Source organism: Plasmodium fragile, assembly GCF_000956335.1.
Source record: "Plasmodium fragile strain nilgiri unplaced genomic scaffold supercont1.53, whole genome shotgun sequence".
In the NCBI taxonomy this organism is placed as follows: Eukaryota; Apicomplexa; class Aconoidasida; order Haemosporida; family Plasmodiidae; genus Plasmodium; species Plasmodium fragile.
In genome coordinates, this window is record NW_012192633.1 from 60,873 (window position 1) to 76,656 (window position 15,784).

Sequence of the window (15,784 nt, forward strand, 5' to 3'; positions counted from 1 at the left end):
ATGTACACACATAACGATGTGGTAGAATTGGGCTCATTGGAAAAAAAAAAAAAAAAAAAAAAAAAATGCATGCCTGTAAGTGGGATGCAAGGAAGGAACAATGGCTCGCCAACTTTTAACCAGCGTAAGACACATCACGTGATCGCCCTTTTTCTTTTATCTTCGGGAGCTGCCCGAAGTTAACAAAAAAAAAAGAAACATGCACAGTATGGGGCACACTTTCGAAATTACCACTCCACACAGAGGAGAGAAGCCACCAATGCGATGGGGCCACATACACCTCTTTATTCATCACTCATACTGCAGATATAAATACGTTCAAAAGCGAATGTAAACAAAAAATGAAATGTGAAAAATACCTGAGGGGTTTCCAGCCTTGTAAAAGGACTGCATAAGGGAAATGCTCCTCTCCGTGCAGCCTCCGCTCTTTATATAATTCACATTTAAGTCTTGGTACCTGCAAAAGTGAGCGCCATAAAAAAGGAGGGTAGTTACAGTTAGGCAACAAACATTCCATGATCTGCAGCTGCCTTTATCGTTCTCGCCTTTCCCTCGCTTTTTTCTTTTTTGTTACGTTTTGTGCAAGGACAGGACTGAACCGCATCCTCCGAAGCGCTCGTTGAGGCAACAAAAGTAAATGTTCTTTATGCCTGGCATGTTCGCATATGAACAAAGGGAAAGAAAAGAAAACGGTGAGGATAAGCCAAGTGATAAAACGTGTAGAGGGAGGGGCAACGCTACGTGGGAGAGACGACTTGAAAAAGAAACGCCATGTCTAAACAGTACGCCTACCCCCTAAATGAGTGCACAAAAAAAATGATGCGCCTGCCTCAATCTCCCTTCCGCATTACCCATAAGCTTCAACGCATAGACACACATGATGCACGGCTCACAAGTCACCACGATGCAGCATTTTCGAAGGTTCTCCATCTTGTGTTTTATTTCGTTTTTTTTCTCTTCACTTAATTGGTCAGTCCTAGTTCCTGCGGGTCGTTCTCTAAGCAGCAAATCGTCTTCTACCCCAGAAGAAGGGTTAGCTAAATTATCCCTCTTGCACAAATCCAAATGGGAAAAATATTTGGCGAGAGATTTCTCCACTCCGTTTTCACAATTGTTAAAGCATTTAATTATGTTCCTATTCTTCATACCCTCGTAATCCTCCCCATAAAGGTACTTGTCTATGGTTATGAGCTCACAGTGTCTGCTTCCATTCTTCGATTCGTTTGTGTGGTTGTAGGAGCTCGACACAATTTCTTTTTTTTCGTTTATCAGAAGACAGAATATGGGCATTTCCTTCAGCTCCACGTGCAGGCTCTTTTCCGCCTTGGGAAGCAGCACAAACGGGGGGGGAAAAAAAAAACGTCTACGTGTCTGCGTGGTGGTACTCTGGACGCATCGAGAATGCATCACTAACACATTCCAAGCACGCGTAAACATCGCGCCCAGAATGCTCTCTCCTCCCCCCGCTTTGACGTGACTTACCTCCTCCAATGCGATATTTAAAAAGTGAATGGCATCCTCTTCCTTAAGCACAACCATCTTGTTCCACGTGCAGAGCCGAGATAGCAGCTCATCAGGTTAGCATCTTTCCCCCTCCGAGGCGTCAACGGGGAGGTAAACCTACCCGAGCGCTTATAAAAAAAAAAAAAAATGGGATCAGTCGAAGTATACACCGCTTAATAAATCCATTCTCATCTGCAATTGCGCTTTCGTCATTGAAGTACATTTTAATGGAGATGCGCGAAAAGGTGACCCATCATGTGTGTCATTAGGCAGATGCAACCGAGCATGCTCCACTCAGTGGGGGGAAAATGGCTCCCTTTTCTTTTTTTTTTTTACACCTAAGGTTGTGCACCGAAGAGGGCAAAACAAACGCAGTAAACGACGACGTTTGGAGGCTAATACAGAAATAATAACGTCGCAGCTGTGTGCCATAATGACCATGGGACGGAGACACGGACTGACCGGTTGGACTATCGGAACGCTCACCGATCAGCAGACTCTCATATCATTACATATTCATGCTGCACACAGGTTGACAACTTGCTCACATGGAGAGGGGAAAAAAAAAAAAAAAAAAAATTAATGTGCTAATTTAGTTGTAACAAATGAAGTTTAAGCAAATAAAAATGCTGCATTTTTTTTTCCTCTTGGGGCCAAAAAAAAATTAGGCTCCCAATTTTTAGGAACAAACAAAATGTACGCCCTCGTATACTTCCAGCTCGGGGAGTGGGGGCACTGTTACAAATGGACATAAAAAAGGGAAACACAACGAATAGGGGGCACAAAAAAGGGAGGAAACGGAAAAAGGAAGAAAAAGGAGGCGCGTCTGTGAAGACACGCGCATTGGGTGTTTTAATTAGTGCGCCCATGTGAAGCGCTTCAGTGACGGGGTGTGGGAGCACGCGGTAAGAAGCGTTGCCACGCTACCGCTTCTACTTCGCCGCTACACCCCCCGCTACCCATAAAAGAAGGATTGGATGTCCACGTGCAGCTTCTCGTGGGCATCCAGCCGAATGCGCTCCAGCCGTCTCGCTATGACGTCGAACAGGGGCCGCTTGGTGAAGTCGTACTCCAGCATGCTCCTCAGCAACTCAGACAACTCCAAGGGAAGGTCCCTAGGAATGGGAAGGACCAACTCCCCAGCTGAAATTTTACAAAAACTCTCTGAAGCAGACATCCCATCGTAAGCAATTTTTCTTGTCAAGGCTTCCCATAAACTAACTCCAAAGGACCACACATCAGATTCTTTAAAAAAACCCTCCCCTTTTAAAACCTCGGGGGCCGCATAAAATACATTCCCATACATGGCATAAGCAGTGGGGCTATCATTTAAAGAAAAATGAGTCGACAATCCAAAGTCGGAAATGACTGCATCCTGATTAGCATCCAGCAGAATATTTGAAAGTTTTAAATCCCTGTGGAAAAAATGTTTGGAGTGTACATTGTGCATTCCTTCTGCCACTTGCTGAAATATTTTTACTATTTTAGGTCTCGACAAATGACGCTTATATGCGCCGTTCTTCTTCTTCTCGTCCATGTAAATGTATTTCTCGAGGCTTCCCCCTGCACAATACTCTAAGATGAGAGATTCTTCCCCCTCCCGTAAACTACAAACTCCAAGCAATTTTATCACATGATTACACCCTTGTAAAGAGTACAAAATTTTCGCCTCGTAATTCCGGTACTTCACTGGGGTTGGGAAATATCTGAAAATTTCCAAGTTGGCCATTTTTTTTATTTTCTTATTTCTCTGTAGTGTGTAAGAGGTGCTATTAACATTTTTCCCTTCTCCTTCATTTCCTTTCTTCTTCCCAGAGAGGGCATAAAGAGAATCGTCTTTGTGTAACTCTTCCCCTTCTGTTGATCCTCCTCCACTATCACATCTCGCCCGTTGCGCAGACTGCATACCTGCCATGTTGCTACCACCACACTGATTTGCCCCCTCTGCCGTATCACTTTGCCCCGAGTATGACGGTAATATTCCCTTATCACCAAAGTGATTCTCATCGAACACGGTTAAGTTGGGGGCTATTTTAGGGAAAATATATTGGTGACTCGATCTAGGGGTTGATATGTAACTCTCGCAATAGCTCTCTTCACTCATGTCCTTTGGATTATACAAAAACAATTTACACGCAACGTACTTTCCCTTATACTTAGCCCTGAACACCTGTGCGTAACTCCCACCACCAACTTTGTTAAGTATAATAATGTCACTATTGCATATCGTGCGTATTTTATTAAATGAAAATTTTCTATTCGTGTTAAAATTTAAAGATAAAGGATCCGCACTGTCCATAGAATTAACTAAAAAACGAAAAACAGACAAGACAAATTTTCGAACATAAGAATTATTTATGTTCAATCTTTTTAACTCCTTGTCTGTCAACTTCAAAATGTGGTACCCTCTTATCTTGTGGATCTTGAACAGATAAGCTTCCTTTTTTAGTCCTATCATTTTTAAAAAATTGTATAGCATATTTACAGACCACTTATTATAATCTGATGCTCTCAATTTCACATCTTCGTTTATTAAATTAAATTTGTCATCGTTGGAAGTTAAATAATCGTCTATGAAGAGGAAACAATTCTTCTGTCTATCGTCATGCGTTTCTGGGAAGGTCGCTCCTCGCAGACGCCTTCTTATGTATGCCTTATCGGGGTGGCCAAAATGCAACTTTTCCTTTTTCTCATCCTGTTCATTTTGCTCTGTTTTACATTTGGCGGAGAGGTCTCCCCTAATCGTAGTTTTCAAACTGGACCCATCACCTCCACCTTGGTAGTCTGCTCCCGCGCTTGGATCACGCATAGCCTCTCGCCACTCATCCCTCCCACCCGCTTTATACTCTCCCTGGCTCTCCATGAACTCCTCAAACGTCTTAATCTCGTTATTCTTTATCACAAAATTGTCGTTGTTAATATTATCGCATAATAAATTTCTGTACTGGTCGGTGATAACAATGTTCAGCTTGTTCTGGCCGTTCCCCTCTCCTTCAGCGTGCTCCTCCGTTTCCGCCTCGTCCGACGCTTCCATCCCGAAGTGTGCACGCCGCTCGGCTTCCTCCTCCCCCCTCATAGCCACGTCAGCTCTGTCCACATGTTTGTACGTCTTCCCGACCGTGCCCTTATTCGTATCCTCCGTGTAAACGCCCACGCTTCCTTCAATCGCTGCGCTCCCCGCTACGCTCCCCTCTGCGTTAGTAAAAGAGGCTCGATTCTTCGTACGCCTTTTCTTTCCCTTGAAAAATCCCTCCACGTTTTCCTCCTGATAATCTGTACTGACCACTCCCGAATGTACAGCATATCCCCCCTCCGCCTTCTCGTCATTGTTTGAGAAATGATTCGTCTCGTCGTCTTCATTACCCAAATGTATTCCCTTAACATGATTGTTGTTCTCTAGGTTCAAAAGTGTGAGTCCATTTTTTTTCAAGTCGCCTCTGCCAAACTGCTTCCCGTGCTCCAGTGCCGCATCGCGCTCCGATAAGACAGTGACTGGCTGAGCGCCGCTCAGTGTAGTTCCGTTTTCCGCTGAGCAGGTTTCCTTCTCTTCATTCTTCCCAGGTGTATCATTCCCCCCATGTGCGTCATTTTCAGACGAGCCCGACTCATCGTCCGTATCGAACGACGTCACGATGATGCTCATTGGGGTGGAGCAATGCATGGTGGTTTTTTGTTCCTTCCTCTTCCTGGACGATGCCGATTTATCGTTCTTCAAAAACGAATTCTTATTTAAAATAATATTATTTTTTATCAAGTGCATCATGGGTGGCTTCAGATAATTGATAGATCGCGCAGGGGTTGTCCTATGTTTACTATTCCTTCTAATGTAGCTAGACACCACAGTTAAATTTTTGGCCTTCCCTCCTACTTCCTCCTTTTTCTTTGTAGAGCACTCAGTATCCTTTATACTGTTCAGGAGATTATTCATGAGTACATTTTCCTTGTACAATTTATTACTGTTAGGTGTCGTAAAAACCCCAGGGGTTCTTCTATAATCAGATAAACGCATGTAATTACTGATCGTTGGAAATTTTTGTGGACAAGACAAATTTATTTCTGACTTCTCCATATAGCTTCTAGTCTCACAAAATGCTCCTACATTCCCTTCACAATTCAATAATCCCCCCTCCTTTCCCTTAATTGCTACCTCCAGGCTGTCATTACCTTCCAATTTTGGAGTACCATTTTGGCTAGCTCCCATTTCGTCACTCTTCACAGATTCAAGATTCTCACATTTGTTTTGTATAATGAAATTATCGCTATCACTCATGATGACAACGGACTTAATACTCAGAGGACTCCTGAATCCAATCTCTGTGGAATATTCATTATACTTAATAAAATACCCAATGGCATTATTCATTTTGTATTCCCCTTCAAATATGACTCGGTCATTATAAATTAACATGCCCCATCCATTTCGAACGTTATTCATAGTTTCCCCAATATAGTGGTACTTCTTACCCTTGTCCTTCTCTAACGTATTTACAGATATACTAGACACAGAAGAGTAGGAGGCGAACACTTTATTGCGCTCCCCAGACCAGTTGGAAGTGCCTTTGTTTCTGTTTCCTTCATACGTGTTGCAACTGTCATAATGATACACCTCATTGGACCAACTGGAGACCTTTTCTTCCATCTCACTTTTCTTAGTATAGCTCTGCTCATCACAGCGCTTACTGTTATTGCTGTCCGTAGACAACTCCGATTTATTATGTGATGTGTTTTGTTTGTTTTCTCTTCTGCCATTGTACGCAGATGATTCCTTCACTGAAGACGCTCTTGGGCTAACCTCACCTGTGGTGATCAATTCCCTCACAAAACAACCTTCTCTCGATGTAGACTCCCTCATAGTTCCATTTTCCCTTCGAGAAAAAGTTGAATTAAACCTATTTATCTTCTTATCATCACAATATTCCTTACTCTTTATAGAATCGTCATACGCATAATACATATTTGATATTCTGTTCCCGGTGTAAGTATGGTATAGAAACTCTGGGTTTTCATTTTCAATAAGTTCTATGTCTATACCGCCCGTGTCATGAACCACTAGGCTCTTTACATTCTTCTTTAGGAAGACGTCTGAAATGACATCACTGTTTACAAGTCTCGCGCTGCTGGCCGTTTTCTGCGCGCCCCGGTTTTGCTCCATCCGCTTGACACCTTCCCTGGGCACACCCCCAGTGCGATATTCACCGCTTCGCCATTCACCACTTCGATATGGGCTACTGCTCGCTTCTGCCCTTTTCACCTCTCCGGATTCTCCTTCCGTTTGCAACTCCTCCTCTTCCTCCTCCTCCGAGCTAGCCACCCCTCTCTTGCTTCCATAAGTATACCTTCTTCGCCCCCCTCCAGCGGGCTCCCCTGGTTTACCCTCACCAGTATTCTTAACCAAAAAACTTTCATCCACATCACTCTTCACATGCGCGACGTTGTTTGTACTCTGTGGGCTAACACGTGGACTGTCGCCTTTGTCCAAATCGGGAAGAGTAACATCCCCCGAATGGTTTGAATGTCGCGAAGAAGTCTTTTTTTTGTCCTTCGCGTCTTCCTCCCCTTGTTTATCTTCCTCACTCGATACCACATTCCTTGATAAGCTTTTAAATATACTGTTAAAAAAAGACGGGTAAAATTTAGAATTTCCTTCCTCACAAATATTTTTAGGTGGCTCTGTTTTAAACCTCCTTTTATTCCTGGCGTACTTTTCACGATACAGCTGTTCATATTTATTTTCATTAAAATTATCATTCACGTTTAGTCTTTCATCTAGGTTCCTTATATTATCGTAAAATAATTTATCAGAGTTCCAAAACAGTTTCCTCGACACCCCCGGGTAGAGCTCATTCATTGCTTCCACACAAGGGAGGGGGAGGGGGGAGTGCACGGGCTCGTGTTCGTTAGCCTCCACCGGCAGTTAAGCGCGTTCCTACGTGTCGTTCCCTGCTACTCCTAATTACTGCTTATTACTTCTTTTTGCTGAGTACAGTTACGTGGATACTTGTCCCTCTACAGATGCGTGCCACAGTCTGCTCTGCCCTTTCCACCAACACGATGAAAAAGAAAAACAAAAAAAAAAATTCTTCTTCCAATGTTCACAAACAAATGGGTACTGCATATGCAAACACTTCGTTTTATTCCCACCCCCTGCCCATGATAATATTTAAAGCAAACAAAGGGTGTGTAATAAATGAACGAGGTGAAGCAAAAACATTGTGTATGTTTGTGCGATGCCTGCGGCACATCACAGCTTACATAACAAAATGATGGCATGCACAATAAAAAATAAAAAATATAAAAAAATATAAAAAAATATAAAAAAAGAGTATCCAAATATATGATCCAAATAGAAAAGGACAATGGTTCAATTCTTCTTGTCCCGAAACAGTAAAAACTGCTCAAAAAACGCGGATAAATGTTGGAAATTTTTTGTAACAAAAAAAAAAAAAAAAAAAAAGAGTACACCGTACTATATTATCACTTGGAAAAATGCGTTTTCGATCATCACATTTTTTTGTTTTTTTTTTTTTTTTTTGCATTCCCCAAAATGTTTTTGAATAGTCGAGTTATTTCCTTCGCGTATCTATTTGGAATCCCCCCACGGTCACCACCTTGCTATGTGTTCATTTTGTGACTTTGAATTTTCCCCTTTTTTTCTTTTCTCAATTGTCCACCCGCGTCCTGCCCTGCGCGCTCCTGTATTTTTTTTTGGCAAACTTGAAAATGAGCGAAATAATTTTCTGCCCATATATTACGGGAAAGATACGTGCAAATGGAAAGTAACCAGGCACGGGGAAGGGGGGGGACCATGTTATATGGGCTGAAAAGCAAACATCGTTTTATCTCTTTCTTTTTTTTTTCTTAACCATTCCTGCGGAGTGAACCACACCATCTCGCATTATAAATGGCCATGTGCCCAACGAGGAAAGTAATTTTGTCAATGCATTCCTCGTGCGTCCGCCCGTACACGCGCCTGAGTGGATATATGTACGTGTACACGTACGTGTACGTGTGTATGCACGTGCGTGTGCATAATACGCACTTTACGTTCGCCTCTCTCTCTTTTCCTTTTTTTTAATTTTCTCTCTGCCAGGTGTCCCACTACACACACTCTATAATACACCCGTAGACTTAAATTCTTGGGGGGCACACTTGGCTGATATATAGGCATTTCTACATGCCCCTATAAATATGCCCATACCGCATGCACATATATTCTGTCCCTTTGTATTCCCACACAAGGAGATAACCCTATTTTGTTACTCTCCTTGGAAGGATAGAGGATCAATGTGCCTTATTTGGCAATCATCAAATGTGCACGTTCTCTCTCGTCCCACAAAATGTAAACACCTTTTGTGTGACGTGCAGCTTTTCCTATGACTGGTGGGTCAATTTTTTTTCTTTTTTTTTTTTAAAAGGGTAATGCAAAATGGGTTGTATTCATTTTCTTTTCTTTGGAGCTCCGACATAGGAACATAGGATACATCGCTACGCAGGCGTTAGTGCCTGTACATAGCTGAACATATATACACCTGTGCTTTGGCGGAAAGACCGGACACTTTGTTGCAATGATGAAAAATTGAAAAAAAAAAAAACCTGAACGGAACAAGGCCAAATTGTGCTTACACCAATCATGCGGGGAATGTGCTGCTTTTCACCTGAACGCAGAATTTTTTTTTTTTTTTTTTGCAAAAGTTTGCAAAGACAAACAAAAATGAACAACTATTCGGCCAGCGAGCAATTACGCAAAAAAAAAAAAAAAAAAGAAAATTAATACAGGTTAATTTATTTAATCCTTTTTTAAGAAAACACTGCTTTTTTTTTTCTTTCTTTTTTTTTTTTTTTTTTGTGTATTTAGGCATAAACGCAGCGGTGTTAGGCATTGGCTAGAAAAATGGCTATCTGCGCTTTGAGAATAAAATATAGGTAGACGGCTGCGCCACATTTTTTTCTGTTCAAAACATTGATCATTCCCTTTTTAGCAGCGCACAATTTTATGCGGGTATCCTCATGTCCTTCATTTTCTTTACGTACGTGTTCCAGTGCGAGTGCATACAATGCGCTTCTACATTAAACTGTGGAAAAAACAAGGAAATGGGGAAACTGCCCTTTAAAAAGTGCCTGTGTCGCACTTAGCAACATGTTTAGAAAGGCTGCAAATATACAGGTGCGTTTCCTTTATTCGTGGGGGAAGATTGCTGGTTTTTTTTTTTTTTAAATAAAAATTGCTCCGTGGTTATCACCACGCGCATAAACATAGTATAAACCGAACGGGATGCAATGATAAATGAATCATAATTTGTTTTTACCATTTTATAATCATTCGCTAATGCACGCGTATGTACATGTATATATTTATTTGTGCTCATTGGGACGATTCTACGTGTGCACGTTTTTTTTTTTCTTCTTCATACTCATATGCACGTTGTGAAGATTCTCCTGCAGTCGTAACAAATGAAAAAATGAGAGCCTCCAGGTGAGCTTCCACAACACGCGACATTTTCAATATAAAAAAAGCGGCACAAAAAAAAAAAAAAAAAAAAAAATTGCGGCCACCGCGAAATAAGCAAAAGCAACCGTCGTCGCTGCAAGTATTTTTTTTTTTTTACATGATAAATACACAAGATGGTTTATGAATGACGTGTTCATAGCATAACGGAAATTTCGCAAACGTTCTCATGAGCCATCGCTTCGTTTCCTTATTTTTTTCCCGCGATACCCTTGAAAAAAAATAACAAACAAAAAACGGCAGGAGAGCAACAGCCTGGAGAGGGAAATGGTAGTATGACAGGAAAGTGTGGCTACCCCCGCTAGGATTATACTGCGTCATTGCAAATCACCGGGGCGTCCGCAAAATCGTCAACGTGACCTCGCCCGGTAGAGCTCAACTGCGGAAGTGACCTCTTCGAACGTCACGAGGTTCCCGAACTCAGCCATCCTGAAAGTGGAAACGATCCACAAGTAAAAACATATACCCACAAAGTACCACCCGAGTATTCGCAGAAACGTTGTACGCGTATCTACATCACGCACGTACCCCCTATACGTTGTGAACAGCAGTATATGCATTCACCTCCCCGTGCGTGCAAATTTGCCCCACACAAGTTACATTAAAATAAAAAAAATCCTTCGAAGAAATCCGCCGCACACAACGGTGATGACTGTCTAGGGATCCACATTTCTGGCGCATCTTCATAAAAAGTCAAAGTAAAAGGAAGAGAGCGCAACTCTGCCATCAACACAGCAGCGGTACGCCACTCCCGCACAGCGCGATAAATGCGTAGCTCCCCGTTAGGTGCAAGAGCCGCCACTGCCCTTCTGGCCTGTAAAAAAAACCGGGAGGCTACCCCTGCATGAACTAACACCAACAGGAAGAAATGATGCAAAGTGACCAAATCAACATCTACTACGGAAAGAAGTACCCCTTCGTATGTAGAACAATACTGAACGTACACAAGAAGCTCAGCCAAAAAGAGAACACAGCAGGAAGTGACCACTCAGCGGACGACAAGGTCAAATTTGTGAAAGACGAAAATGTAGAAGAAATAAAGGTAGAGTTTGTAAGTAAGGAAAAAGAGAAAGAAGGAAACAAGTGCATAAATACTACAGACAAAATATTCGCAAAGAATCTAGACCTCATATTGCAAACGAAATTGTATCACTCATTCTGTGAGAATAACAAAAAGGAAGACAAGCAAACGGACGTGTATGTACAAGCACAATACGACGAATGGGTAGACTACTTCAGGAATAAACAAGTTCAAAAGGAAATACAAATCATTTGTGATCACCTAAATAAACACCTTCATTTGAATACATTCATATGTGTAGACTATTTAACCCTGTCTGATTTGTACGTGTACTACGAAATGTACAAATATTTTAATGTGGCCAATTGTTACAATGTCAAATACTCCAAGCAGTTTAGGAATGTCAATAGGTGGTTCAAATTAATCAACTGCTTAGTAAATTACCCAGATGCACAATTAACAACCATGCTGAAAAAGGAAATTGAAATAATCCAAGTAGATATTACCAAAGATGCAAACACAAATCAAATGTTAAAACAGAAAATCGTTTCCACTTCCTATGGTGGAAAATTGCAGAACGCAGAAAAGGGAAATGTTGTCACGAGGTTTCCCCCAGAACCGTCAGGATACCTACACATCGGACATGCTAAAGCAGCCTTTTTGAATAGTTACTATGCAAATATGTATGAGGGTAAAATGCTACTGCGATTTGATGATACGAATCCAGCCTTGGAAGATATAAAGTTTGAGACATCCATCATGGAGGATCTAGAGAATTTAGGATTAAAGTATGAAAAAATTAGCTACACGTCGGACTATTTTGAAACCCTAGAAGATTATTGCATTAAATTAATAAAAATGGAAAAGGCATATGCGGATGATACCAATGTAGAGGAAATGAGGAACCAAAGAGGGGAAGGAATTGAATCGGTTAATAGACAAAATTCTGTGGAGCAAAATCTACAATTATTTGAAGAAATGCGTAAGGGAAGTGAAATAGGACAGAAAAATTGTATACGTGCAAAAATAGATATGCAGAGTAAGAACAAATGCATGAGAGATCCCGTCCTGTACAGGTGCATAGTAGATACACCTCACCATAGACATGGGTTCAAGTTTAAGTGCTATCCTACCTACGATTTTGCATGCCCAATAATAGATTCACTTGAAGGAGTAACACATGCATTGAGGACAAATGAATACAGTGACAGAATAGAACAGTACAATTGGTTTATCACAACCTTTCAATTAAGAAAAGTCTACATATACGAATTCAGTCGAATCTCATTTGTAAAAACGGTCATGTCCAAGAGGAAGTTAAAATGGTTTGTTGAAAATAAAATCGTCGATGGATGGCTAGATCCACGTATGCCCACTATCAAGGGAATACTCAGAAGAGGATTAACAAAAGAAGCCTTGTTCCAATTCATCCTAGAACAAGGACCTTCCAAATCAGGAAATCTCATGCAATGGGATAAATTGTGGTCCATCAACAAACAACTAATCGACCCAATCATACCCAGATTCGCAGCAGTAGATAAGAAAAAAGGAGTCATACTTAAATTAACCGACTTGAACGAAGACATTGTTGAAAAAACTAGAGATCTACACATGAAAAATAAATCCCTTGGCACATGCTCCATGTTTTATACCAACCGTTTCTTTATCGAATTGGAAGATGCGCAAACCTTGGCAGAGCAAGAAGAAATTACTCTAATCAAACTAGGAAATGTGATTATCACAAGTATTGTTAAAGGGGATGAGCATTCTGCTGATGGAACAAACACACCAACCATTAAGGAAGTTATTGGTACCTCCAATTTCGATGGAGACTTCAAAACTACAAAAAAAAAAATACACTGGGTACCATACATACCCGAACAATTAATCACATGTACACTTTACGAATATGACCACTTAATTACGGTCGATAAATTTGAAAATGATAATAAAGAAGACTGGACTAAATTTATCAATTCCAATAGCAAGTACGAGACGGTGGTGTACGCAGAACCAGCCATTACCTCCCTCAAGGTGTCGAACAGATTTCAGTTTGAAAGAAGGGGGTACTTCATTGTCGACAAGGTAGAGAACAACCACCTTCATTTGATTAAAATCCCTGATGGCAAATCCAAGAACATGTCTATCATCAGTTCTAAGGTAAACCCTAAAAATTTGGCCGGCACTAAAAACAAGGCCTCCGACGCCTCGGAAAATGCTCCCAAGGGGGACCAACCTGACCACGGCAACAAGTAGAGCAAAAAAGTGAAAAATGAAAAAGTGAAAAGAAGCGGCGGTAGAGACGTGGCACTGGAATGGCGCTGACGTCGAAGGCGCTAATACGGGATGGAGGGGGGACACCCGCTCGTTAGGTCACGCACAACCTCAATCTGCCCGCGCACCAGAATTTCATTCCATTTATTTTTATTTTCATTTGAAGTAAAGCTTCACTCCATTGTATGGCTTTGTTCTTTGCCCACCTTTTATTTCTCGCTACATCGATACATCGCCGCATCGCTACATCGATACATCGCCGCATCGCTACATCACTGCGTTGCTACATCGCACCGCTGCTTCATTGATTTATTTTTTCATGTTTTCATTTTTTCACTCCTCAATTTCTGCATTTCTTTACTTTTTCGCGCTGACTGCGAATATGCAAACATGCGCCCCAACCGCGTGTAGTTTAACTGTACAAATTTGCCCCCCAATTTTGCCCGCGAAAACTGGTCCGCAGAAGCGGTGCTGCAAAGGAGGTAGCGCAAATCTAACTGGCGCGAGCATGACCCCACGATTAAAAAAATAAAAGGCCACATTAGGCGACAACAGGAATAATGCAACGCATTTTTTGAGCACATTCCGCTGCATTACCATTGCTAACAATTTGTTACCGGCGAAAAAAGGCATATTATATTATAGGCACGCTCTTCTTCATTTGTTGCCACGATATATATAACGCTGCACGCGTTGTCGCAGTTGACGTCGAAAAATAATTTCTTAAAAAAAATATATTGCCACTTAAGAAAGTCAATCGGATGAAAACCTCGCAAGGGAATATTTTTTTTTTCCTTCGCTTTGATTTATCCTATTATTCTGTCCATGTTACAAACTTCCAACTATAATTGTGCCCGCACAACCAACCATTGTAATAAAAACCAATACGCATAAGTATTGTAACTCCCTTTTTTATTATGTACCCGCCGTCCCGCCGGCGTTTCTTCTAACAACTGAAGGTATATTTTTTTTTATGTAAAAAATTGTGCAAGCCCAGTTGGTGAGGAATTACTACTTGCCAAATTGTTACTGGAAGAGGACCCCCCGGTGTGGAAGCTTCCCCGCCCCCCACCTCACCTCCTGTGCATTTTTACAAAACTCTTCCTCTGTAAAGTTGCATCTACCAGCCGCAGCGAATTTCACTCCTTTACGTAATTGAATCCCTCCACCGTGTAGTGCCTTCCAACTCTCTCCAATTATGCACATCCTGTCGTTCTTCGTCCCTCTTGCCTTCCTATTCCTGTGTACACTTTCGCGACTGTACACAACCCCATGCTGCTGCCAGAAATCCAAGGACCCTACTAGCAATTTTTCCACAGCTACCATGACAACAGAAAGTGACCCTAACATGAAGGATATCATTAACTCCAATTTCGAGGACAATAAGGACGAGCGCGTGATCATTGTAAATGAAAATAATGAGTTCCAAGGATTGAAAGCGAGAAAAATTATGAGGACGCAAAACTTGTGGCACAGAGCTACATCCGTTTTTGTGTTTACCAAAATCGATCAAGAGTATTTTATTTATGTACACAAAAGGTCAAAGATAAAAGACTACTGCCCTTCATACTACTCCATTGGCTTCGGAGGTGTCGTTTCAGCAGATGAAGATATGCTTGGCAATGCTGTAAAGGAATTGGAGGAAGAAAGCGGAATACAAAAGTCCCCCGAACAGTTCTTCGATTTGGGTGTGGTCAAGTGTGACACGGAATGCTCCAGGTGCTTTATCGGTTCCTACGTAAGTTGCACGTTCTGCAAACCGTGTCATTCGATGGTGCGGCTTCTTCTCATTTCCACATGCTGAAGCGGCAAATATTCACTCCATCGCTATCTCTCATGCGACATTCTTTTCGCCCTATTATTGCGCCCCTTCTCCTACAGGTTGTCTTCATCGACCCAGACTTCCAGACCACCCCCCAGCTGAATGAAGTAGAATTTATCACACGCATTCCGCTGAGCGAATTTGACGAATTTTTACAAAAGGAAAAGTTCACAGTTATAAGTAAGAACAGAAAAACACAACTTCCGCATTCTGCGTGAATTGCCATATATCATCACCACGTTTACATTTAATTGGACGTTACCCCGACGTGACTGTTCCAATGGGGAAATTCGGACAGGGAAACAACATGTAGCTATATTTTTTTTTTTTTTTTTTTCTTGTGTGTGTGTGTGCGTACATGTAGGCATGTACTTTATATATGTACCCTTGGGCACATTTCAATTCGTAAAAAAATTGTTCCCCACCTTGCAGGCAAAACCGTGTATAACCACCTCAAAGACAAAATGACTAAATCAGCCTTGGACGAAATATACAAGAAAATCAACTAAAGACTTGTTCTCTCGACAAGAAAAAATTAAAAAAAAAAACATATATGCACAAGTCTTAGTTCGTATGTATATATATATTTTTTTTTTTTTACATACTCATGTGTACACATTAATTTTTGAGTCCTGAGCGACGCTGTTTCTTTTTGCAT

At 41.4% G+C, this 15,784-nt stretch overlaps 4 protein-coding genes across 4 annotated transcripts; 2 read left to right on the forward strand and 2 right to left on the reverse strand.

Annotated features, from left to right (window-relative positions):
* Window positions 1–318: 318 nt before the first annotated feature.
* Window positions 319–1,539, reverse strand: AK88_04083 (uncharacterized protein; the record flags this gene model as incomplete). Its single annotated transcript, XM_012481693.1, has 4 exons — window positions 319–457; window positions 575–650; window positions 852–1,323; window positions 1,483–1,539. The coding sequence occupies 4 exons, from the start codon at window positions 1,537–1,539 to the stop codon at window positions 319–321; spliced, it is 744 nt and encodes a 247-aa protein (XP_012337116.1).
* Window positions 1,540–2,458: 919 nt separating this feature from the next.
* AK88_04084 (TKL/MLK protein kinase) lies at window positions 2,459–7,351 on the reverse strand (the record flags this gene model as incomplete). Its single annotated transcript, XM_012481694.1, has 1 exon — window positions 2,459–7,351. The coding sequence occupies one exon, from the start codon at window positions 7,349–7,351 to the stop codon at window positions 2,459–2,461; it is 4,893 nt and encodes a 1,630-aa protein (XP_012337117.1).
* Window positions 7,352–10,877: 3,526 nt separating this feature from the next.
* AK88_04085 (glutamate-tRNA ligase) lies at window positions 10,878–13,286 on the forward strand (the record flags this gene model as incomplete). Its single annotated transcript, XM_012481695.1, has 1 exon — window positions 10,878–13,286. The coding sequence occupies one exon, from the start codon at window positions 10,878–10,880 to the stop codon at window positions 13,284–13,286; it is 2,409 nt and encodes an 802-aa protein (XP_012337118.1).
* Window positions 13,287–14,628: 1,342 nt separating this feature from the next.
* AK88_04086 (uncharacterized protein) lies at window positions 14,629–15,635 on the forward strand (the record flags this gene model as incomplete). The annotated part of the gene is made up of 3 exons (XM_012481696.1): window positions 14,629–15,042; window positions 15,186–15,306; window positions 15,559–15,635. 3 exons carry the CDS (start codon window positions 14,629–14,631, stop codon window positions 15,633–15,635), a joined length of 612 nt encoding a protein of 203 aa, XP_012337119.1.
* Window positions 15,636–15,784: the final 149 nt, after the last annotated feature.